Below are 24523 nucleotides of genomic sequence, written 5' to 3'. Positions count from 1 at the left end.
CATAGCCAGTTTGGTGTGACTTATTTAAAAGAAAAAAGGCAAGAGAGTTCTAGAGTGAAATAAATATATTGTTCTAGCTAGGCAGACACTAGCCAGAATATGTATGTGTTTTCCTTATCAATATATAAAATGATGGTACCCAAGGGGACTAAATTTCATTCAATTTATCTGAGTGTATTTTCAGAAGATAGCATTCAGTAGATAAGCACGGCATACTTAATTCTGTAATCAGTAACAACATTCTTTAAAAATAATTATATCCAAGCAATGTAAGCTTGATAAATATAATCATTATCCTTCAGGAATTTGGAAAATTCTCTGTATTTTTCTTTTGTTCATGAATGTATAAATAAAACAAGCTATGTTTGTTTCTTTTTTTTTTCTTTCAATTTTACAGGAGTACAGTTGGTTTAAAATGTGTCAGTTTCTACTACACACCAAAGTGAATTAGCTACACACATACATATACCCACTCTTTTTTAGACCCCTCCCCGCACAGGTCATCACAGAATACTGAGTGGGGTTCCCTGTGCTATACAGCAGGTCTGCTTATTTTTATGGAAAGAAAAGGGGCAGAAAAAAAAAATCAAAACCAAACACCATTTCATATCAACTCCAATTATGAACTGCTTTTAGAAGAAATAATGTAATGAATTGCTTACTAAGGTAATTAACCTTTATTTAGTACCCTCTATCTCAGAGTCATCACAGCAAGGTGACTGGATTTTGTTAAAAACACTGTGCAACAGAAAAGATGAGTGAGTAAACGGGATCTTAATGAAGGTCCATAGTAGGAGCAAATACAGGGGAGGGAGGGGAAAATGATCGATTCATCTGGGGTGAAAATGGAACTGAGAACTCAAGAGTATTTAGTCACAGCATAAGGGTGAGAGGTAGAGCCTAAAGAGAAAAGCAGTCTCAGCCAGGAGACAGCAGGCAAAGAAGGAAATAAACTACAAGAATACATGGGATTCTAATGTTTCCTGGGCTAATACTGACAGAGTCTCTAGAAGTGACAGTGATCTGGACTTCAGGCCTGTCTAATAGACTAGGTAATAAATAGCTCCGTACTTTCATATATTTAGCTCCTTTTAATTCTGAACACCTAAAACAACTGAACAGCTTTTGAAATTGGGTGTAAATACTCTTCTTTCTCCAAGCTTAAAGAAAGGAAGAGACAAGGAAAGAAACAATATTAACCTCTGAATGTTTACGCTCAAAAATTAAATGGACTGTGAGGCACAAAAAATACAGAATATCTTCTACAATCCGCAATCAGCCTAAAAAAAATGACATTTAGCAGATCAAGGAAAACAAAGCCATCCAAGGACCCTGAGATACACACACACCCAATTAGAGACAACCCACAAAATTCTGTGGCCTTTAACTTTATGAAAACTGTTGTTTAGCCAAGCCTAACTCTTTAAAGATAAAAAGCCTAATGCTCTCTGCTTAATGTGTGAAAGTTTTACTATAAGTTACATAGTTTCAAATCAGAATAGTTGTTCCTAAACTGTCTTCAAGAATAAGCTATGCTAGAGTATTCAGAAAAACCCTCAAGACTTTAATAGAGAAAATCTATAGGCTGTGAGGAGACAGCAGGAGGACACCGCAGGAGACTTGCTTCTGGATGTTTTACCTTCAATTAACAGAAGAAAACTGCCCATGACATAACTAGAGGCACAAACCTTTGGTGTGAGAGAAACACCAACAACCCCAGAGTTACTTCCATGATAGGCAAAGGATCTTCCTGGACTTGGGGTTATTGACAAATTACTTTGAGTTCATTTGGTTCCTTACATTTTTCTATTTTATAATTTTATACAGTAATTTTAAATCAATAATCTTCCATCAATCTTCTAGTTTTAAGAGAGAGCTAAGAAAAGACAAAAGTGAATGCAGGAAGTAATGGGAATGGCTGCAAAAAGAGGAGTTCCTTAACTCTACTTTAAGATGTCTCCATCCACGGCTTCCTTCCTGAGGCAGAGCCAAGCCCTGCAGGACCTGCAAAGTTAGGGGCACGTTGAGGTTCACTTCAGCCTGCGTGGTTTCGGCACCCACAAGCCAGCATCTTTTCTGTTCTTTCGTAAGTATCCGAGGAAGGCTGACGCGTCTCTTCCCTGGCTGTCCAAGTCACCTCAAGAACCCATTAATGCTTGGCAGTGCTCTGCTCATGGAGTGGCACAGGTCTTAAGCAGTCTGCCCCAGGACCATTTCCCCATGAACTCTGTTTCAGACAGCAGATTTTGGAGATCCTAAGACTTCTCAAGAATTCCTCCCCCTCCCGCCTGCCCCTTTCTGGCTGTGTGGCACAGTTTATGGGACCCTAGTTCCCCGATCTGGGACTGAAAATATGCTCTTGGCAGTGAAAACGCAGTCCTAAGCACTGGACCACCACGGAATTCTTCCTCAAGAATGTTAAAAGCAGAAAAGCTGGTATCTGCACCTCAGTCTCTTTCTGTGCAATTACTGTGGCAGAAATCAAACATGATACACCCTACTTAATCCAGTGCTTGGCCCAGTAGGTTTTAAAAAAAAATTATTTGTTTATTTTGGCTGCGCTAGGTCTTCATTGCTTGCTCAGGCTTTTTTCTAGTTGCGGTGAGCAGGGGCAACTCTCGAGCTGCGGTGCCTGGGCTTCCCACTGTGGCAGCTTCTCTTGCTGCTGAGCACGGGCTCCAGGAGTCATAGCGTGCGGGCTCGGGAGCTGTGGTGCACAGGCTTAGTTGCCCTGCAAGCACGTGGGATCTTCCTGGACCAGGGCTGGAATCTACGTCCCCTGCACTGGCAGGCAGGCAGGCGCTTATCCACTGCACCACCAGGGAAGTCCAGTAACAGGCTTTCTAATACATCTTCACAACTTCTACCTTAATATCCCCATACAAAGATGTGATCAGGATGGCTATAAGAATGAGCTTTCAGTAAACACCAATCTAAACTCTGTACCCCAGGCTTCTATCTAGGATGTCTCTCCCTTCAAAGGTAAACAGAATTAATTTTAAACAGCTTTCAAGAGAACTGGGGAGAAGGCAATGGCAACCCACTCCAGTACTCTTGCCTGGAAAATCCCATGGATGGAGGAGCCTGGTAGGCTGCAGTCCATGGGGTCGCTAAGAGTCGGACACAACTGAACGACTTCACTGTCATTTTTCACTTTCATGCATTGGAGAAGGAAATGGCAACCCACTCGCAGTGTTCTTGCCTCGAGAATCCCAGGGACGGGGGAGCCTGGTGGGCTGCCGTCTATGGGGTTGCACAGAGTCGGACACGACTGACACTGGCAGCAGCGGCGGCAAGAGAACTGGACCCAAGGTACCCCTGTCCTTGCCAGCCTCCCCCACCACAAAGCTGGTTTCACTTGGGCAGCAAACTGAGATATAACTTCCCACTATCCTAAAAGACATACTATACAAATGCAAGAATGACAATGTCCAACTTTTCCTTAACACTTAATATCAAAAAATAAATAAAAAAAAATACATACCCATATATGCTGCCCAGTGGATAGCACGTCTATCTTTCTTGTCAAAAGCGTTAATATTGGCACCTCTAGACAAGAGTAATTTGACCATCTGGAATGAAAATAAACATAATTTCATCAAAATTGAGAAGGAGAACTGTTTATGAATATCTATCATGAAGACTCATCTCAAATCTCTCTGGCACTGAATTTCTGCACTTGCAGAAACACTAGATTATATACTGAATGCTTTAACATAATTTAATAAACAACAGGACAAAATACAACAAAAGGTTTTACTGTGGTTGTTATTGAAGTCAGGCATCAATATCTTTTAAAGATGCCACTCTGTGTCCTTTTATTTTATGAACAACTAAGCACAAATCTGGGAAGTATAAAGGGAGAGTATTTAACAATATGTTTTATTCCTTTTTTTATAGCTCAAATATTATTTAAATTCAAAGTGCTTTCTGATTCCAGAAATGTCTTAAATTTAATTCAAACACAAATGAAGTGTCCATAATATGATTAGACCTGAAGGCCACTGCAGTCTACTTATCTCAAAACGTACCAAGAGTAGTTATTTCCATTATATCTAAACATATTTACAATACTTTCCCTGCTGGAAAGGGCATTGCAGATGTCAAAAAGGGACTCATCTAGTGACCAGAACTGCAGTGGAGGCAAAAACTCTTTATGTGGCAAAAACCGGGAAGAAGAGTGAAAACAGCACTGCAGCAACTGGTTCTCAGCCAGTGAACCCTGGGAATGTCACTTTACTTCTCCTTTTTAAATCAAGGTATAGTTGATTTACAATGCTTCAGGTAGACAGCAAAGTGATTCAGTTAAATATACACATATATATTTTTCAAACTCTTCTCCATTATAGGTTATTATAAGATATTAAATGTAGTTCCCTCTGCTGCACAGCAGAACCATTTATATTTACTTGAGTTTCTGCGTCTGCAAAAAAAATGAAGGACTGGACAAGCTGGCCTCAAAAGGTCTTCTAACCGAGTCTCGTTCTTTCCTACGTCTTCCACGTACATACGTGAGCCCCACTCTCTGCTATAACACACCTAACATTAGTCAATGCTTGTTGTATAATATAACTACTATTTTTTAAACTATTTTCTTTTGATGGCCTCTCATTAATGAAATTTTGACAAATGTTCAAAATAAACTGTAAGAAAATGTTTTCTACATTCTAAACTCCCTCTGCAACCATCTTTCTGGGAGAACAATGAAACTGCGCTGACTCCCTAGATATTTTTTCCTTCAATGACAGAAAAAACTTTTCACATTGTTTTACAAGTTAGTAGCGTTGGTTGGGGCTGTATCTAATAAATTTCTAAATGTGAGAAAGGCAGATCATGAATTATGATGAAATAAAGTCTGAGGGTTTGAAGAAGGTAAACGTAAATAAAAAGGAGCGAGACAGCCAAGTTCATTAATAACAGGGGTGGGGGCGCAGAGAGAATCACTGAGGGAGGAGCACACCTACCTCCCCATGGCCACTGAAAGCTGCATGATGCAGTGCAGTTCTTCCTGCCCGATCGGACACGTTTACATTACTCAGAAGAGGAACTAAGGCTTCTGCGCACTTGACAGCTTTGTTAGCGGCCGCTATGTGTAACGGGGTTTGCCAGTTTTTGTCTCGAGCATTAACATCTGCAGAATGCTTCAACAGTACCTGAACTGCTTCCTGAAACACACGAAGATATAAGTTACATAAGACAAATGACTTAACAGCTTTAGAAATTGTACATGCAAGATGGAAAAACAGTTTCTTGAGGAAATAAAAAGTTTGGTAGAACCTGCTATAAACAAGCCAGAAAACAAAATACCTTGAACTAAAGGCAGTACTCAGAGCCATGCAAGATACAACTGAGGCACAGCCATCAATCTCCATCAAAATGTACAAGAAGAAATACTGACGAATATTCTTCAAAAACATTCATCACTACTCTTGCTTTTCTCGATGGTGAGATACAATTAATTTATAATTTCAAAGCTTTAAAAATTACATTTATCACTTTGCCATTAAATACAAAAAAATTTAAAACATACGATTTCTCAAGGTATTACACACGCTGTATTTTACAAAATGAAAAATCACTAGGATCTAGTTCATTACAGTGAGAGAGTAAGCGAGGCAGGGAGGGAAGAAAGGAAGTCTTTGCTGTGATTCTACCTTGTGGGAAAGTTGGTGTTAACAAGGCCAACTAACGGTTTACTATTCAAAGTGACTGGTCTCCCAGAACACAAGGAAAATGTCACAACACATCCATAAACTGGACTCAAGGCCAAATCAAAAGTAATCCAGTAAGCCATCAGTATTAAGCAATATAATCAGAACTAAACATAGCAAAAATCTCCTTGCAGGAACAATCCTATTTTTGGCAGGGGAGCAACAAACTATATACAAAATGAAAAAGACCAGAAGCAAATTATCTCAGTTCTGTCATTTACAAGGTATAACTATTCAAGTCTAGTAAAACTGACCCCTGGTCTTCTTATCAGTAAAGGGGGTAGCACCTGCCCACCACTCCTTTCAAGACTGCTATCAAGCAAAAAAAGCTAACATACACGGTGTTCAAAAGATTAGAATAACTATAACCATGCAACATAGCAAGGAACACCAAACAAAATACTATTATTCATGATTCACATATAGCCTTTGAAATAAAAAGTAATCAGGACGGTCTGAAATCTGGGAAACGGCAAAAGGCTGGAGAGATGCCCATCAATCAATCAATCTGCCAAGTAGTTAATCAAGGGCATACAGAGGCCTGCCCTGTGACCTCGCAATTCCACTCCAACTATTCTACCCAAGAGAAAATTTGAAAGATCCATCTGAAAATGTCATAGCAATCTTTTGTTTACTCATAAGTCAAAAAAGAAATGTAAATGTCCACCTATAGGAAAATAGATAAAACTGTTGCATATACATACAGGGAAACACTACTTCGCAATAAAAAGAAATGAACCACCAATGTACACAACAAAAAGGACAAATTGCAAAAGAAGTCAAGATGTAAGAGTACACATTGTATTATTCCATTCTTACAAAATTCTAGAACAGGCAAAATTACTCCATGGTGAGAGAAATTAGAACAGTGTTCACCTCTGGGGACAAGCGGGACTGACTGAAAAGGGCCATGAAGGCACCGGCTGGAGTGACGGAATCGTCAAAATCTAGACTCGGAAAAACGCTGCATAGGTGTACACATCTGCCAAAACTCAAGACTACACACTTAAAGTCTGTGCATTTTACTGTAACTCATATTTCAATTTAAAAAAGGGAACACAGGGAAAACATACATATAGAGGAATATGTACTCAGAATCATGGAGAAGAGGGTACAAGCACTGTCAGGACTCTCTATAACACTCTCATGGGAGATGATTAAAAGCAACGTGAATAATTTATAATTGGGTAAATTGGGCAAATACAGCATACTATAGATGATAGGTTTGCCTTAATTACTTCCAACTAAAATGCACAATGCATACCTGTAAGCTTCTGAAAAGTGTGTGGAATATTTATGTTCCATCAGCACAATCAAAGCTATACTTCTGTTTCACAGAAAAGCAAGAATAAACCCAGTTTACGGTTGATGGTGGGTAAGATGGCACCCACCACAATGGCTCAGACTCTAGAATCAGGACAGACTAGTCTGAATCCTGAGTCCACTGCCAGGGACTTAACGGTGTACCCCCATGTTCACACAGTGAAGTCCTGCCTCCCCCCACCAAAGTGTATTTAGGAGGGAAAGGAAGATGAGACGGTAAGGGAGAGGCCCTAAACTGATAGACTGACTGCATTCTAAGGCCAGGAAGAGAGCCTCCCCTCTCCCCCTGCCTCACCAAACATGAGGACGCAGCGAGAAGGCAGACATCGCAGGCCAGGAAGAGAGGCCTCGTTGAAACTGACCCCGCTGAACCTTCCTGTGGAACGGTTAGCCTCCAGAGTGTGAGAAAATACATTTCTGTTGTTTAAGCCACCCAGCCTGTGGTATTCTGTTATGGCAGGTGAGCTAATATTGACACCATTTACAACTCAGAACAATATAGGCCAGTGTCTTATCACAACAGCAGTGACCTTTGACAATTTAGAGAAAACTGGCTTCCCTGATGGCTCGGATGGTAAAGAATCTGCCTGCAATGCACGAGACCCTAGGGTTCGATCTCTGGGTTAGGAAGATCCCCTGGAGAAGGGAATGGGAACCTACTCCAGTATTCTTGCCTGGACAACTCCATGGACAGAGGAGCCTGGTGGGTTACATAGTCCATGGGGGTCACAAGAGTGGGACACGACTTAGCGACTAAACTACCACCAGAGGTACATATGTGTACATATGTGTAAGAAATGCTGCAGGTGGCCTTGACTTCAAACAAACAAGTTATACCCTAGAACACTGATTTAAATATGATTATGAAATATGGGGATGGGGTGATAACAAAAGTTTAAATAATATCCGAAGAGTATTTACTCATAGCTTGGGGTCAGGCACAGCGAAAAGAAGGGCTGACACATTTGCAAATAAATACAATGTTTGGGTGAACCAGTAATACTTCACATGGTGATCTATTTTAAACTCAGTTATCTTGACAGAACTAAAATGATAATTCTTGGGGTCATATTAAAAAACAATAAACACATATCCTTCAGAGGATCCAGTGTGATGTGGCTTTTTTAAAATAAATAAATAAACACACACACACAGCCCTAACATTCAGAAATCGATCTATTCAGAATACCCCTCATTTACAGAGAGCTGAATTGTATATGACACTTGAAGAAGGACAGTCACAAACCAGTGGTGGAGAAAAGATGAGGCAGCCAGGCAATAGGAGGTATGTCATGGAGGGGGAGTTGGAATGGGGGGTACTTCACTGGAAGCAGTGTTTCTCAACCCAAGTTCAGCGAGGAAATTAACCCTTAAGACATCCACTGTCCATGAAGAGTTAACTTCTATGAAAGACTAAAATTAATTTTAGGTTGAAAAGCTTAAACTTATTAGGATTAGCTTTCTAACCCACAGCTTGCCCTTAAGTTCAAGCTACATACATAATTTAAAAAAAACAGCAGTTAGGTCTCTGCAATCTGCCTCTAACGTTAATTATTTTAAGAAGTTCTAGCCTGTTATCTCTACAGATATACAAAGTGTTCTTCCTGATAATTTAATCTGGCAAAACTCCACTAAATTTAAGTCACATTCCCAAGAGTCATGCCAAAAAAATAGGTAAATATGATTAACTTACCAAAAAGTTGCAATGATGGTAATGCTTATCTTCCTTAATTGCCTTTATCGAAAGAAACTTCTTTACAAGAGGGCTAACGACAATCTCAATAGTATTACCATGAATTTCAGAGTTCAAAGTATCTTGGTGAATATGTCTTAGTTTCCAGAATTCCCAGATTTGCCTAAGATTACCCAGCTAGAATGTGGCAGGTGACACCTGAAGCCAGTTTCCCCCAGTCCAGCCCCGCAGTTCATCAGTTGCAGCCACCAAGGACACTGTTCCCTCTCCTCCTCCCAACTCAAAGGCCAAAGGCCAACAGACTGCCTCTGTCACACCACAGCATTCACAGTTCTTTCCAGTCACTCTGTCCTCCACTCCTCTTCACTTGCCCAGCGCTTGTTTTGTGTTCAAGACGTAGTTCTCGATTAGTACAGAGAATGAACAGACTTAAGAAGGACCTGGTCCCATGATGGGCAGAAGGAGCAGAAGCGACTCTCTCCATTTTTCACAATCTCAGCAACTGAAGAAAATGCTACTTTACACCGTCACACACCCTTTTATATTTTAAATTATTTTAAAAAATGTTTTCAACCAGAATCAAATATATTAAGATGGGTAAAAGGTGTGCTCTGGGCACAATGCATTCGTAAAACACACCCCATCCATTTTAGAAAGGCAGTAAAATGACAGAAAAAAAGAGGGTCCAGGTATTTATTATCATCTTTGCTACCCAACAGCTGACTGGTTTCTGGCAAGTTGTTAACTACACAGTTTCTTCGAAATATTTTTATTCTTCAAGGATTTTATGAGGGCTAGAAGATATGACAAATATAAAAACGAATTCTCACAAAATGTCAGTTATCTTGAAGATCAAACAAAGCACAGGATTATTAATAAGGAATTGTTCTTCTTCATAAGACACTTAACATATTTTAAGATTATATTTAGAACTGGCAACACAGGAGAACTAGTAATGTTTCCAAAATGAATTTTACAGTTTACCTAAACAATATTTCATTTATCCATTATACACTGCAGAGATTACTTCCTGATCACAACCAGCAGAACCTCTGAAACAAGTCTATCAGGCTATTGTGAACCAGTCAGCAAAGAAAAGCCCTGATGAGGGATTTCTAAGATAGAAAAATAACTGCTGTCCTGTAGGAAGTGCAAAAGGAGAGTTTTCTATTCTCTGCCACTTCAGACTCTCCAAGAGGTCTTCGTCACAAAAGGAAAATGGAACAATTAACTTGGTTTGTACAAATTGCAAAGTAAAGTGACCAGTCTAGGTAGTTTCAGTTGCTTGTTCCTTTTTTGAAAATACAGGATCTGCACATGGGCTCACAGGCAGGCCTACTTAAAGATTTTACACACAATATATTTACTAAGAGAAATTTCATACCTCACTACAAGACGCAACTGCTCTGTGTAAAGGTGTCAACCATTTGCTGTCTTTGGCATTAACTCTAGCTCCTGCAACAAGAAGAAAAAAATTAATTGAAATATTTTGCATAAAATAATTTAAAATAAATAACTAGTTACATACAGTCCAAACTGGATAGATAACAATTGAAAATGTAGAAGTTCATTTTTTACTTTCTGCTAATAAATTATCCTTAAATTACAAAACAAAACCTTTTTAACTGATATCCAGGAAGGTATTAGCTCTTTTTATTAAAAATCAAAGAAATATTTTATATGTAGGCTAGAAAAGCCACCTTTATACAGAGCATATCCAAAGTGAAAATCAGACCCTACTGCAGAGTGTGTTAAAAGCCTGATACTTAAATAAATAAATAAGAATACTCAGACATAAAATACAGATCATAACAAAGTCTTCATTATATTTCTTTATTAATATACATTTATAAATATATAATTATATAAAATTATAAATGTATATTTATATACATTATTATGTATATTATATACATTATACATATATATAATTTATATAATTATATAAATATAAAATATTTACAAATGTATAATTTATAAATATATAAAATATAAACATAAAATATTCCTTATATTCTTTACTAATATAAATATAAAACATACAACCATTCAATACAAAGTCTTCATTTCTTTACTAATGAAGTGTATCATGTTATAATACAATACAGTAATATCGAAATAGTTCTCCAGTGATTATTTAAAATGCTCTAATACTATAGTTATTTTATAAATGGATACAATGACTTTAAACTTAGGGGAAAAAAATTAAGAAATAAATGAACCAACCCACATGTCTTTCCAGGTTATACCTGAAGTTCTGAAGAAGTAATCATTAAAACAAATCAACTATGTATTTTTTGCTTAAAAATTATTTTGCTTAAAAATTATTAAGTCAACAGACACAAATTTTCTTTAATAGAATGGAAATACCATCGAGTAAGACAGTAAGTGTATTACATATGTGGGGAGGAAGATTTATCACCTACGTAAAACCTGCTGACTTGGTGCTTAAATGCCTCCAAAGCAGAAGCAGCACAGCAAGGGATCACTCTAAGCAGAGACAGCCTTGGCTCTCAGGAGTGCAGAGGAACTAGCGAACAGGTCCAGCACGACAAGCAATCCTAGATTTACATCTAGAATCATAACTAGCTAGTGAGAAGAGGCTTTAGGTACCTTGTCCAACCCCCAAACTTTCCAGATGATGAAACGCTGGTACAAGGAAGCGGCTCAATGCCATCGACTGCAGCAGAACCTAGGATAGAACTCAGACATCCTAAGGTTCTAACGTTTACATTCTATGTTTTGAGTGTGAGATTCTAGGTAACAATCAAGTGCAGTGACTCTAAGTTACAGACTGAATAACCTCTAGCTATAGGTCCCTAACTAGTTGAGTATGAGCTTCTAGGTAATAATCAAGTGCAGTGACTCCAAGTTACAGCCCTAACGAGTTTTGTGATCCCTCTGAACCTACATTTTCATCTATAAGACAGATCTCCTAATACCCTGTTACAGAGATTAACAAGGGGAGTTCCCTGGCGGCCCAGTGATTGGCACTCTGTGCTTCCACTGCAGAGGGCACGGTTCCAGGCCTGGTTGGGGCACTAAGATCTCACATGCCGTGTGGTGCAGCAAAAAAGTAAATAAACTGACATATAACCACTGTATCTAGTACACACAGGGCACAAATACAGTAGAGGTAGATTTTTACAAGTCTGAATGTGAAAGAAAATGAATGAAAAGCAGGTGTAGGAAGTCATCCACAAATGCAGCAGCTGAAGCTGAACTCTGTGTGGGCAGGGCCAACCAGCAGGACACTTAAAAGAATCCTGAACCAGCAGGAGAGCTTTCAAGACTGCTTAAGGCTGTGGGAGAAAGAAGGGGAGTCAGCAAAATAAAACAGCCAGAGACAGTGGTATATCCATGAAATAAACATCTGAGCAACTACCAGCCAGGTTCTTTGGAGGCCAAAATGGTGAAAACAGACTTTCCTGACAGCAATAAAGCCAGCGTTTGCTTTGGGTAAGAACACAACACCCGAAGGCGGAGCCCTAGCCAGTGAAGGGGCGCCTTCCTTCTCCCCATCCACCGCTTGGTTCTCTATAATCCCCGCACCTCTTTCTATGACTTTATATTTAAGTGCACAGGAGACGGGCAGGTCCTGGCATTTTAGGCCTGAAGGGTAGTGACACAGACACTCAGAAGACACAAATATCCTGGAAAGACAGAGGCAGAGAATTTCTAGAGGCCTGAAAATGTATGAGTCTCCACAAATGGGAAGGGTCCTAAGTCTGACTCAAGGTATTAACTGACAAAGAAACAGAAAGTGGCTGTCACAAAAAATGAGGATGACCTCTATGTGCTGATAAAGATCTGAGAAACAAAAAGTGAAAACAGCAATAAGAACTGTATAAATAATGTTCTTTGCTTTTACATAGAAAAAGGAAGATTTAAATATCTATATTTACATAAGGAAAGCCTGGAGGAAAGCTAAGCCATCAAAAACAGATAGGTGGCTGCAGATCTGTCTGTATGGGTGGTGGGGACGCTGAGAACTGGATGATGTGAGGCAAACTAGGGTGCAAAAGCAGCTGCCCTAAGCTATGTACCTTTAAAGGTGAGTCCATTTTAATTTGGAAATGAAACAGAAATACTACATATTTAGAAAGTGAAATGTACTGATGACAGAATAAAAAACACTCCAAGAATTTGACTTCAAGTACAAACAAAAAGTTGCAAAGTAGGAAAAGGTAAAAATAGTCTTTCTTTTGGAAATGGGTTATCAGATAGACAAGTGAACAAAGAAAATCTAACTTTTACGGTGCCTTTGGCAGCCCAAAGTAAAAAATCCTGCTGGCTTCATTCTTCCATTTTAAGTTACAATAATTAATTTTATCAAAAACATGAGTGATTGTAACAAATAATCCACTAGTGGCTTAATGAGGATACATCATGCTGCCATTAGCAATTAGTAGACAACCTGATAAAAAATTCGGCTTGCTCTTTTTGAAGACTCTAAAGATACTTCAGGGAAGATCAACACAATGGCATTTTAGACATCTGATCATATCCTTTCTCAAAAGACATTTATATTCCATTAAATCATATTTCTTTTAATAACACTGATTAGATATTTTAATCCCTTGCAAATTATAAGGTCAAGTATATGAGAAATGGTTGGGCTACCTCTAAGGGCACAGTACAACAAATTCCCCTGCCCACATGGGTTAATTAGCACGCACTTTATGTATTAACAGACAAACAAGGCAACGTGCATTGTAAGAGCAGCAGCTGGGTGCCCAGTGAAACATGGCTTAAGAGTAATAAACATGGCAGGGCACATCAGACGTCCAGGCTACCAGAGCTCATCTCCTGTGAGCTCTCTGAAGGTAACCAGATGTCTGTTCCACACACAGAGTGCCCAAATTAGTTACATATTCATATAGCAAATTACAAAGTAATTCCAGTAATGGAAAAGACATTTCCAAAGGAAAGCAACTAATCCAACAGCTGAAGACTAGCCACAGAGAAGATGAAGACAGGCAAAAGAGAAGCAGAGAGGAGGGAGAGGGAGCAGGAAAACAGGAGAAGGGGTGAAGGGGGGGTGGAGGAGAGGGAAGGATGGGGAGGGAGAGGGGAGGAGGGGGGAGGGGGAGGGGAAGAGGGGAGAGGAGGAGAGGGAGGGAGAGGAGGAGAGAGGGGACTGAAGGAGGGAGGCGGGAAGGGGGGAGGGGGAAGGGAGGGAAAGAGAAGGAAATCCTATCCACTTATAACACAGAACAGTCTTCCTACAGAGCAATGAAACCAAGGCTAACAGCTCTGGGGGCTCCGTCACAGGCTCTCTACCTGGCAGAGTACATAGTATCTGTGATGTAAAAGGATGACCGTAAGTCATTAAGAAAACATTCCTTTCTTTACTACTTCCCAATCACTAACATAGAACAGAACAGAACACAGCAGCACCGTCTCAATAGCTGAAATCAGGCTACTGGGAGGCCATGTGGTAGGAGGCAAGGCTCAGAAACAAGACCAGACAGCAATCTGAGGAGGCATCTTCAACGACCACTGCAAACCGACACCCACAGAAAGCCTCCTGAGCACCAGGAGCATACCTCCCTAAACCCAAGGTTATGCTCAACTGCGTAAATCAAAGATGGTCTTTACTAGAATCCCCTTTTTCCTAGTAGATCAGCTGAGCTTTCCTTTAAGAAAAATAAGCAGCCAGAACCTACACCACATAAAATATCTGAATTTGGATTTACCATTTCAGAGTAGAGATGTGATTAGATTTATGTTAAAAGCAGAAAGAAAACAAGACAGCAAAAATCAACTGCAGGGTCATGCAAACAGGTTGCCTGTATCCACTTGGTAGCACAGTTATATTAGACAGAAAAACCCACATAATCTTCCTTTCACCAATCTTTCCTTTTACTAATTCATATATATAAAATACACTCGAAAACAACAGCTTTTTAAAGATACTTAAGGTAAGAGTCCTTTCAGAATTAGATAAATGTCTACTTTATTTGGAGATAAAACAGAAATTAATTTTAAAAAATAAAAAATCTGGTTCACCTATATCAGTCTATCACAGGCTCTTGTCAGCAGTGCAGCCAAAGAGAGGTCTGCACAGATGAGGAGCCAGGCAGGTTGGTGGTTGGAGGGGCCCAGGAGGAAGACCTGTGATCTAATAATGGCTCTGTAATCAGCAGGCTGTGACCCGGGGCTGCGCCCCATTACCCCTGGAGCTTCATGTTGTGAAAAGTAATCTCCCTGTGTGTGTGTGTGTGTGTGTATACATGTGCATGTACACGCACGCACACGTCTCTGTCTCTCTCAAGGGAGGCTAGGCCCCAGGTTAAAACAACATAGGGAGCACCTGTTTCTGCAAAGTGAGTTCTATGAACTCAGGCATTCAAATCACCAGTGTCCCAGCTGACTCTAGGTCTCTCAGGGCTTCTCTGCAAGAAGACCAATTCATATGCTCTCTCCCTGATCTGTTCACTCACTAAGACCTGCCAAAATTGCTCAGTCTTGTCTGACTCCTTGCGATCATATGGACTAGAGCCTGCCAGGGTCCTCTGTCCATGGAATTTTCCAGGCAAGAATACTGGAATGGGTAAAATAAGGGCTATGGCAAATGATCTCTACGATTCATTTCCAGAGATGATATTCTATTCTACTTTGAAATATTCATAATAAATTATTTCATGCTTATTAAATACCCTACCCTACTTTAATAAGGAAGTATCATTACAATCAAAGTCAGGGATCTTCAAATTCAGCCCACAGGTTGCCAGCCACCTATTTTGTAAACAGTTTTACCACCTTACAGGAGTCCAGATAAGTAGCTGCCACTGTCTGGATGGCCCCTCACATGAAGTTATCAACCTCTGATCCAGGCAAAGAACTTGAGAGTTGATACTATTAAAGTTACTTTGCTTTTCCTACATGTCTGTAATAATTACAGTCTCACTAATATTTTCTAAAACTCCTGTTTGCAGAGCATAGTTTTCTTCTTTGCTCCTAAGCCACAGAGGAGTCAGTCCATATCCAGTGAGCTGGGCCAGGAACCAAGTATTTTAGCACTCTTCCCAAACTGGAAATAATGCTTTCCTTTGGCTGACTACCAAAGCTAGGGTCAAAGCTTCAGATTCTGTTTTGAGGTTGGGAGTAGAATGAGCAAAAATCAAGTAAATTTCCACTTTCCCACCTGTGATGCTGGACCATCACCACCCCACCACCCCAAGCTGGTGCACTTCACCATTTAAGAGGGCGTTATTGACACTAGGGGGCTTCCCTGATAGCTCAGTTGGTAAAGAATTTGCCGGCAAAGCAGAAGACCCTGATTCCTGGGTCAGGAAACCTGCTAGAAAAGAGATAGGCTACCCACTCCAGTATTCTTGGGCTTCCCTGGTGACTCAGCTGGTAAAGACTCCCCCTGCAATGTAGGAGACCTGGGTTCAATCCCTGAGTTGGAAAGAATACCCTGGAGAAGGGAATAGCTACCCACTCCAGTATTCTGGCCTGGAGAATTCCATGGACTGTACAGTCCAAGAGGTCAGACATAACCCAACGACTTTAAAGAAAATAAAGTCTGAAAAAAAAATAAAAAAAGTAAAAAAAAAAAAAGAAAATAAAGTCTGTCACTGTTCCCATTGTTTCCCCATCTATTTGCTGTAAAGTGATGGTGAAGTGATGGGGCCAGATGCCATGACCTTCCTGTTTTGAAAGTTGAGTCTTAAGCCAGCTTTTTCACTCTCTCACCTTCATCAAGAGGCTCTTTACCTCCTCTTTGCTTTCTGCCACTAGGGTGGTGTCATCTGCACATCTGAGGTTATCGGTATTTCTCCCCACATTCTTGATTCAAGCTTTAGCTTCAACCAGCATGGCATTTCACACAATGTACTTTGCATAGAAGTTAAACGGGGTGAAAATATACAGCATTGATGGACTCCTTTTCCAATTCTGAACCAGTCCTTTGTTCCATATCCGGTTCTAACTGTTGCTTCTTTACCTGCATACATGTTTCTCAGGAGGCAGGTAAAGTGGTCTGTTATTCCCATCTTTTAAGAATTTTTCACAGTTTGTTGTGATCCACATGATCAAAGGCTTTAGAATACTCAGTGAAGCAGAAGTAGATGTTTTTCTGGAATTCTCTTGCTTTTTTTGATGATCCAATGTATGTTGGCAATTTGATATCTGGTTTCTTCTACCTTTTCTAAATCCAGCTTGAACATCTGGGAGTTCTTAGTTCATGTACTATTGAAGTCTAGCTTGGAGGATTTTGAGCATTATTCTGCTAGTGTGTGAGATGAGTGCAATTGTGCAGTAGTTGAGCATTCTTTGGCACTGCCTTTCTTTGGGACTGGAACGGAAACTTCACTTCCCAGTCCTGTGGCCCCTGCTGAGCTTCCCCAACGTGCTCGCACACTGAGTGCAGCACTTTCACAGCATCGTCTTTCAGGAACTGAAATGGCTCAGCTGGAATCCCATCACCTCCGCTAGCTGTGTTCACAGTGATGGTTCCTAAGGCCCACCTGACTTCACACTCCAGGATGTCTGGCTCTAGCTGAGTGATCACACCATGGTGGCTATCCAAGTCATGAAGATCTTTTTTGTACAGTTCTTCTGTGTATTCTTGCCACCTCTTCTTAATACCTTCCGCTTCTGTCAGGTCCATACCTTTTCTCTCCTTTATGGCGTCCATCTTTGCATGAGATATTCCCTAGGTATCTCTAGTTTTCTTGAAGAGATCTCTTTTCCCATTCTATTGTTTTCCTCTATTTCTTCACACTGTTTTCTTAGGAGGCTTTCTTATCTCTCCTTGCTTTTCTCTGGAACTCTACATTCAGAGGTGTATATCTTTCCTTTTCTCCTTTGCCTTTCACTTCTCTTTTCTCAGCTATTTGTAAGGCCTCTTCAGACAACCATTTTGCATTTATTTTTCTCGGGGACGGTTTCAAAAATACAAGCACTAAATGAATAGCTCCCAAGAAAATATCTATAGTAGGAGACCAGAAAATTAAGTTCTTAAAACAGAAGTTCTTCAACAAGTCACTGCCTACACAAATTCTACTAAATGCTAAGTAGATGGGGTGGGTAGGGTGTAGAGAAGGGGAAGAGTCGTTCAGATTGTAGCAGAGTTAAGAATATAAATGCCGTAGTCACATAGCCTGGGTTTGAAAGCTGGCTCTAGCTTTTATTAGCAATATAATTTTCAGCCAGTTATTGCATCTCTAAATGCTTTCAGTTCAGTTCAGTTGCTCAGTCATGTCCAACTCTTTGCGATCCCATGGACTGCAGCACGCCAGGCTTCCCTGTCCATCAGCAACTCCCAGAGCTTGCTTACACTCGTTCATCGAGTCGGTGATGCCATCCAACCATCTCATCCTCTGTCATCCCCTTCTCCTGCTGCCTTCAATCCTTCCCATTGTCAGGGTCTTTTCAAATGAGTCAGTTCTTTGCATCAGGTGGTCAAAGTATTGGAGTTTCAGCTTCAGCATCAATCCTTACAATGAACATTCAGGAATGATTTCCTTTAGGATGGACTGGTTGGATCTCCTCACAGTCCAAGGGACTCTCAAGAGTCTTCTCCAACACCACAGTTCAAAAGCATCAATTCTTCGACACTCAAAACTCTTTATGGTCCAACTCTCACATCCATACATGACTACTGGAAAAACCATAACTTTGACTACACAGACCTTGTTGGCAAAGTAATGTCTTTGCCTTTTAATACGCTGTCTAGGTTGGTAATAGCTTTTCTTCCAAGGAGCAAGCATCTTTTAATTTCATGGCTGCAATCACCATCTGCAGTAATTTTGGAGCTCAAGGAAATATTTAAGTCTGTCACTGTTTCCACTGTTTCCCCATCTATTTGCCATGAAGTGATGGGACCAAATGCCATTATCTTAGTTTTCTGAATGTTGAGCTTTAAGCCAACTTTTTCACTCTCCTCTTTCACTTTTATCAAAAGGCCCTTTAGTTCCTGTTCCTTTTCTGCCATAAGGGTGGTATCATCTGCATATCTGAAGTTATTGATATTTCTCCCGGCAATCTTGATTCCAGCTTGTGCTCATCCAGCCTAGCGTTTCTCATGATGTACTCTGCATATAAGTTAAATAAGCAGGGTGACAATACACAGCCTTGACATACTCCTTTCCCAATTTGGAACCAGTCTTTTGTCCCATGTCTGGTTCTAACTGTTGCTAAATGCTTTAGTTTCATTTATTGATAATAATAAGAGATAAGAGCGGTATAATGAGATCATACATGAAAAAGCTAAATTTAACATAGTCCTTGAGAGTACACTCTCTGCTTCCTATTACTTCACCCCAATCAATAATAATCATAAAATTAATTCTACTAGCCTCTAGTGTTAATATAGATTCTACAGATGAATATACTTGTTTGATTACATATAACATGTCAAAAGTTATACCCCTCATTCACAAATCTTGAAGATGCATCATGTATAAATATTTGATTTCTAGTGAATTTATTCTGGACTGCAGGTTAAAGGGAGTAAGTAGTTTTACTCAGAAAAAGCAAAACAAACCTAACTGGCCAAAATATAAAAGAAAAGGGGAGGAAACACCACCTTCAATAGAAGAAAACAGTTACAATCACAGACAAAAGTATGAAGAATTTCTACCAAATACAGTGAAATATGTACCAAAATGAAGGGTGTCAGGTGAAGCTTCTTCAATTCTTGGGACAGCTACAAAGTCGTCTAAATCATACTGATGTGCATGCCCTTCTGCCCCATTCTCTCCACTGTCTGTGTCCCAGAATCCCTATCTAACACCCTTTCAGATGATCTAGAGGTCATCCACAGGAGAATCTCCCTTCATAACACAGAAGAACAAGCTAAGGACACTGCATGAGAGACCAAGCAAGCACCCTCATTATTTTTGACAGAGCTGCTGGAAATGGAGGGTAAGAATCAATCACCATCGATCACAGCCTAAGTAAGACTCTATGATGCGAGTTGCTGCCAGTCACCCCAACTATCTGTAGTACATCAAGAATAAGGGAAACTATGCTACCAGGACTAACAGAAAACACATTCCGTCTGAGAGCTAGGTAAAGAAACACACACAAGTGACACTCACTTTTCCCCCTCCTTACTCTGTTCTTTACTAACAGATGCTCTGGGAAAACATATTCCTCAGTGATATATAACAGAGGTCCAATGGTGAGGACTCTGTGCTTTCGTGTCGAGGGCTCAGGTTCAATCCCTGGTCAGGCCAAACCCCACCAACCAAAAATCTTAAAGGATTCAGCATGGGACTAGAACAAAAATATACAAAGGCAGAGAAAACGGAGCAAAAGATAGTTAATAGGTAAATACATTTGAAAGTAATCCCAGGAAGGGAGAGGAAGAATTTGTGAATCACCTGTTACACACAGGGGCTTCCCAGGTGATGACAGTAGTAAAGGACCTGCCCCCCAATGCAGGAGACACTAGAGACATGCGTTCGATCCCTGGGTTGGGAAGATCCCCTGCAGGAGAGCATGGCAACCCACTTCAGTATTAATGCCTGGAGAAGCCCATGGACAGAGAACCTGGCAGGTTACAGTCCATAGGGTTGCAAAGAGTCAGACAGCACTGAAGCGACTTAGCATGCACACTTTATACATAACTTCAGAGTGCTTTATACACTTCAGAGAAATTAAGCTCTGAACAGACAGCTCAAAGAAGAGCTCCAAGAAAGAGGTAAGACAATGCAAAAAGATGAGAGCTGGCAGACCAAGATCAAGAAAAGGATAAAAGCAATTAAAGATGAAAGCCTAGATACAACAAAAAGCAAAACAGATATGTCTTAAAACATAGTCAAGAATCTGAAGCCACAGCTAGAACGAACCCTCAAAAACCCAGGTCAGGCTCTGTTCCTCCACTGGTTTTCCACATCACTTTAAGGGCCAAAGCAAGTCTTTAATTGGAATCCTCCCATCTCTGCTTTATTCCCTACTGCTTTTTTCACTTGCCTTCATACATGTACACTTTGTGGTATCTGTTCGTGCTAATCTCTTAATTTCCACCAAGTAACTGCACCATACACAAGGCTCTCTTCCTTATTTGCTTCAGTTATCTCCTTGTATGTCCCTGAATTCTTTCCTGATAATCCAATACAAATAGCAACTGATCCCCACCCAAAATACTATTCCTTTACCTTATCCATAGCAATTATCATCACATGACAAACTATACATATTAACTTGCAATTATGTCCTCCATTAAAACATAAACTCTATAAAGGCTAGGACTTCATGTACATTATTTAGGGTTCTACCCACAGCACTTAGAATAGTACCTGCTATGTAGCTATGCTTATTAAGTATTAGTTGAATGAATGAATAGGTAAAATGAAATAACCTAAAACTAAATGTAAAAATGGGCTTCCCAGATGGCACAGTGGTAAAGAATTCCCCTGCCAACACAGAGACACAAGAGATGAGGGTTTGATCCCTGGGTTGGGAAGATCCTCCAGAGTAGGAGATGGCAACCCACTCCAGCACTCTTGCCTGGAAAATTCCATGGACAGAGGAGCCTGGTGGGCTACAGTCCAACAGGGGTTGCAAAGAGTTGGACACAAGTGAACAATTTAGCTTGCACACATGCAAACGTAAAGACAAAATTATACTCAGAGAAAAGCTGATAAAGACAGATAAAGGATATCTATTTTAGTAGCAAAACACACAATAAAAAAATTTACTGACAGAAAAACACATGGAAATAAAATATCCAAAGACGCAATGGAAGATATAAATGAAATGAAAATCTGAATTTCAGGACTAAGTGTAACTTAGGACAAAGACTCAGCAGATTTAGCCTAGGAAAGTTAGCATGAATTTCAGTAATAGAGAACTGAATCCTACAGGCATCCAGGCAGAAGAGAATGGACTATGGTGGTGCAAAGTGTGATGGGGGGATGGAATGTAAACAAAAAGAGCTTGATCCATGACTTTCATTCAACACTAGAAGACAGTGGAATAACATATATAACACTGAAAAGGAAAAGCATAAATTGAGAATTTTATAACTAGCTAATCTACCAATCAGCTAAATAAAAAAGGCAATGGTTCAAAATAAATAAGATACCAGGGAATACGATGTCCGTGAGTTCTTTGACAGAACATATAAAAACGAAAATTACTTGATGATGCTGTTCAACCAAGATACATCAAAATTTAAAACTTGGGAATAGAGAAGCTATGAACAAGGACACTGTATGTGCTGAGATAAAACAGTGGGAATTATGATTACAAAATAGAATGAAAAGTCATAATTCTTGACAATGAAAACACAAGAGTGAAAAGAAACAAATTAGAAAACATTATTTCCTAATTTTTCATCATGAGTACTCATGCGACCCCATGGACTGTAGCCCACCAGGCTCCTCTGTCCATGGATTTTTTTCAGGAAAGAATACTGGAGTGGGTTGCCATTTCCTCCTCCAGAGAATCTTCCCAACCCAGGGATCCAGTCTGTGTCTCTTGCTTAGCAGGTGGATTCTTCACCACTGAGTCACCTGGGAAGCCTGAATTTTTCATGATAGTAAATCAGAAAACAACCAAAACCTGCAACACAAACATTGGAGTCCATGTCTCTAAGGGATGATCAACTTCTTCATATTCTTCACTTTTCATTTGAGAGAAGTATTTTAGGAACAAATAACCTTACTATGCATACCAAAGTAGCTTTTATAACATGAAATTATAGGAATTTACTTTATTATGTGTTCTTATGGAATTGTACCATGACTTTTGTAAAATACATGAGCTAAATGGGGATTATTCCACATTGCTTAATTTTTTTTTTCAGATTACATCAGTTACAGTGAACCTAATTACGACTGCAATATGTCATTGGTAATTAACATGAAGGGCAATAAGAGTCTACCCTAAAGTAGAGTAACAATTTTCATTACCAATTACAAACAAATTAGCCTAATCTGGTTGTCTACTTTCCCCTTAGTGTATTTAATATTGTTCTTTATCTAAGAAATTGATAGGGCCAAACACCTAGTTTCAATTCTATTTTATAATGTATTTTAAAAACTCATTCCGTACAATTATAAGGCTGTTTTGAAATTAGGGATATGTAAATCAGTGCATTGAAAACAAATTTAAGTGGAACTCATGAAGCACCACCAGAGAATCTTGAGTCTACATACACTGTTTGAAGACCACCATTCTGGGTGATAGTTATTTGTCCTTCAGTTTTATCATAACCGACACAGAACATGATTTTAAAGCACAGAATAAAATGATCTGACATATAGAAATGATTACCACAATAAGGGTCACCTTACACAGTGACATTTCTTTTTTTCTTGTGATGAGAACTTTGAAGGTTGCATCCTCAGAACTATCTTAAAATCACCTTGTAACTAGAAGTTTATATCACTTGACCACTTTTACTCATTTCTTCTACCTTATACAGTCTATCTCTGGCAACAACCAATCTATTCTGTTTCTATCAATTTGATTTTTATAGATTCCACATATAAGTGAGATCATGAATTATTTGTCTTTTCCTATCTGACTTGTTTCATTTAGCATAATGCCCTCAAGGCCCATCTATATTGCTGCAAATGGCAGGGTTTGCTTCTTTTTTATGGCCAAATAATATTTCATCATGTGTATTACTACCTCATCTGCATTTATCCTAGGTTGTTTCCATGGTTTTGCTATTATAAATAATGCTGCAACGAACATACAAGTGTGTGTATATGTCTTTGAGATGATGACTTTGTTTCCTTCGGATATACACACAGAAGTGGCTTTGCTGGATATACTGTCATAGAAATGACAGTTCTATTTTTAATTTTTTGAGGAACCTTCATAGTGTTTTCCATCATAGTTCTACCAATTTACTTTCTGGCCAACAAGGGTTTTCCTTTTCTCCATATCCTTACCAATACTTGTTTGTGTTTTTTTTTAAAGGAAGCCATTTAAAAAGTGTGAGGAGGTATCTCATTGTAGTTTTGCTTTGCACTTCCTTGATGATTAGTGATGTTGAGCACTATTTCATGTACCTATTAGTCATATCTCTTTCGTCTTTGGAAAAATGTGTCTTCAGTTCCTCTGCTTGACTTTTAACCAGATTGGTTTGTCTGCTTTTTGCTATTGAATTGTATGATCTCTTTGGTGGCTCAGACGGTAAAGCATCTGCCTACAATGCGGGAGACCCAGGTTTGATCCCTGGGTCGGGAAGATCATCTGGAGAAGGAAATGGCAGCCCACTCCAGTACTCCTGCCTGGAAAATCCCATGGACAGAGGAGCGTGGTAGGCTGCTACAGTCCATGGGGTCACAGAGAGTCGGACATGACTGAGTGACTTCACTTTACATATTTTAGATATTAATCCTTTATTATAGGACTTGCAAATTGTGTGTGTGTGTTCAGTTGCTCAGTGGTATCCAACTCTTTGCGACCCCATGGACTGTCCATGGGATTTTCCTGACAAGAATACTGGAGTGAGTTGTGATTGGCAAATTACTTTCACCCACTCTGTAGGTTGCCTTTTCATCTTGTTGGTTTCCTTTGCCTATGCAGAAACTTTGTAGTTTGATGTAGTCTCACTTGTAACATCTGCTTTGGTTTCCTTTGTTTCTGGTGTCAAATCTAAAATATCATCACCAAGACTGACGCCAAGGATCAGTCTTACCATCTATGTATTCTTCTACGAGTATGAGTTCTATAAGTATGATTCTTATGCTCAAGTCTTTAACCCATTTTAAGTTGATTTTTGTGTACAGTGTAAGACAGTTGTCCAGTTTTCCCAAAACCATTTACTGAAGAGATGGTCCTTTCCCCATTAATTTTCCTTGCCTCTTTTGTCATAAAT

The 24523-nt window shown here is 39.6% G+C and overlaps 1 protein-coding gene across 5 annotated transcripts in view; it reads right to left on the bottom strand.

The window, feature by feature from the left end:
- Positions 1-24523, bottom strand: part of ANKRD28 (ankyrin repeat domain 28) — a 195071-nt gene that overhangs the window by 50846 nt on the left and 119702 nt on the right. For all 5 annotated transcript variants that reach the window (XM_061167271.1, XM_061167269.1, XM_061167274.1 and 2 more), the window contains 3 exons: positions 10112-10182; positions 4965-5165; positions 3485-3572 (listed from right to left, as the gene is read on the bottom strand). In XM_061167271.1, coding sequence (XP_061023254.1) covers positions 3485-3572; positions 4965-5165; positions 10112-10182 — 360 coding nt within the window. The remainder of the gene's footprint in view (positions 1-3484; positions 3573-4964; positions 5166-10111; positions 10183-24523) is intronic.

The sequence above is a fragment of the Dama dama genome, chromosome 19 (genome assembly GCF_033118175.1).
Source record: "Dama dama isolate Ldn47 chromosome 19, ASM3311817v1, whole genome shotgun sequence".
NCBI classification, from domain to species: domain Eukaryota; kingdom Metazoa; phylum Chordata; class Mammalia; order Artiodactyla; family Cervidae; genus Dama; species Dama dama.
The sequence above is the reverse complement of the archived record's forward strand: the minus strand, read 5'-3'. Positions and strand labels throughout refer to the sequence as shown.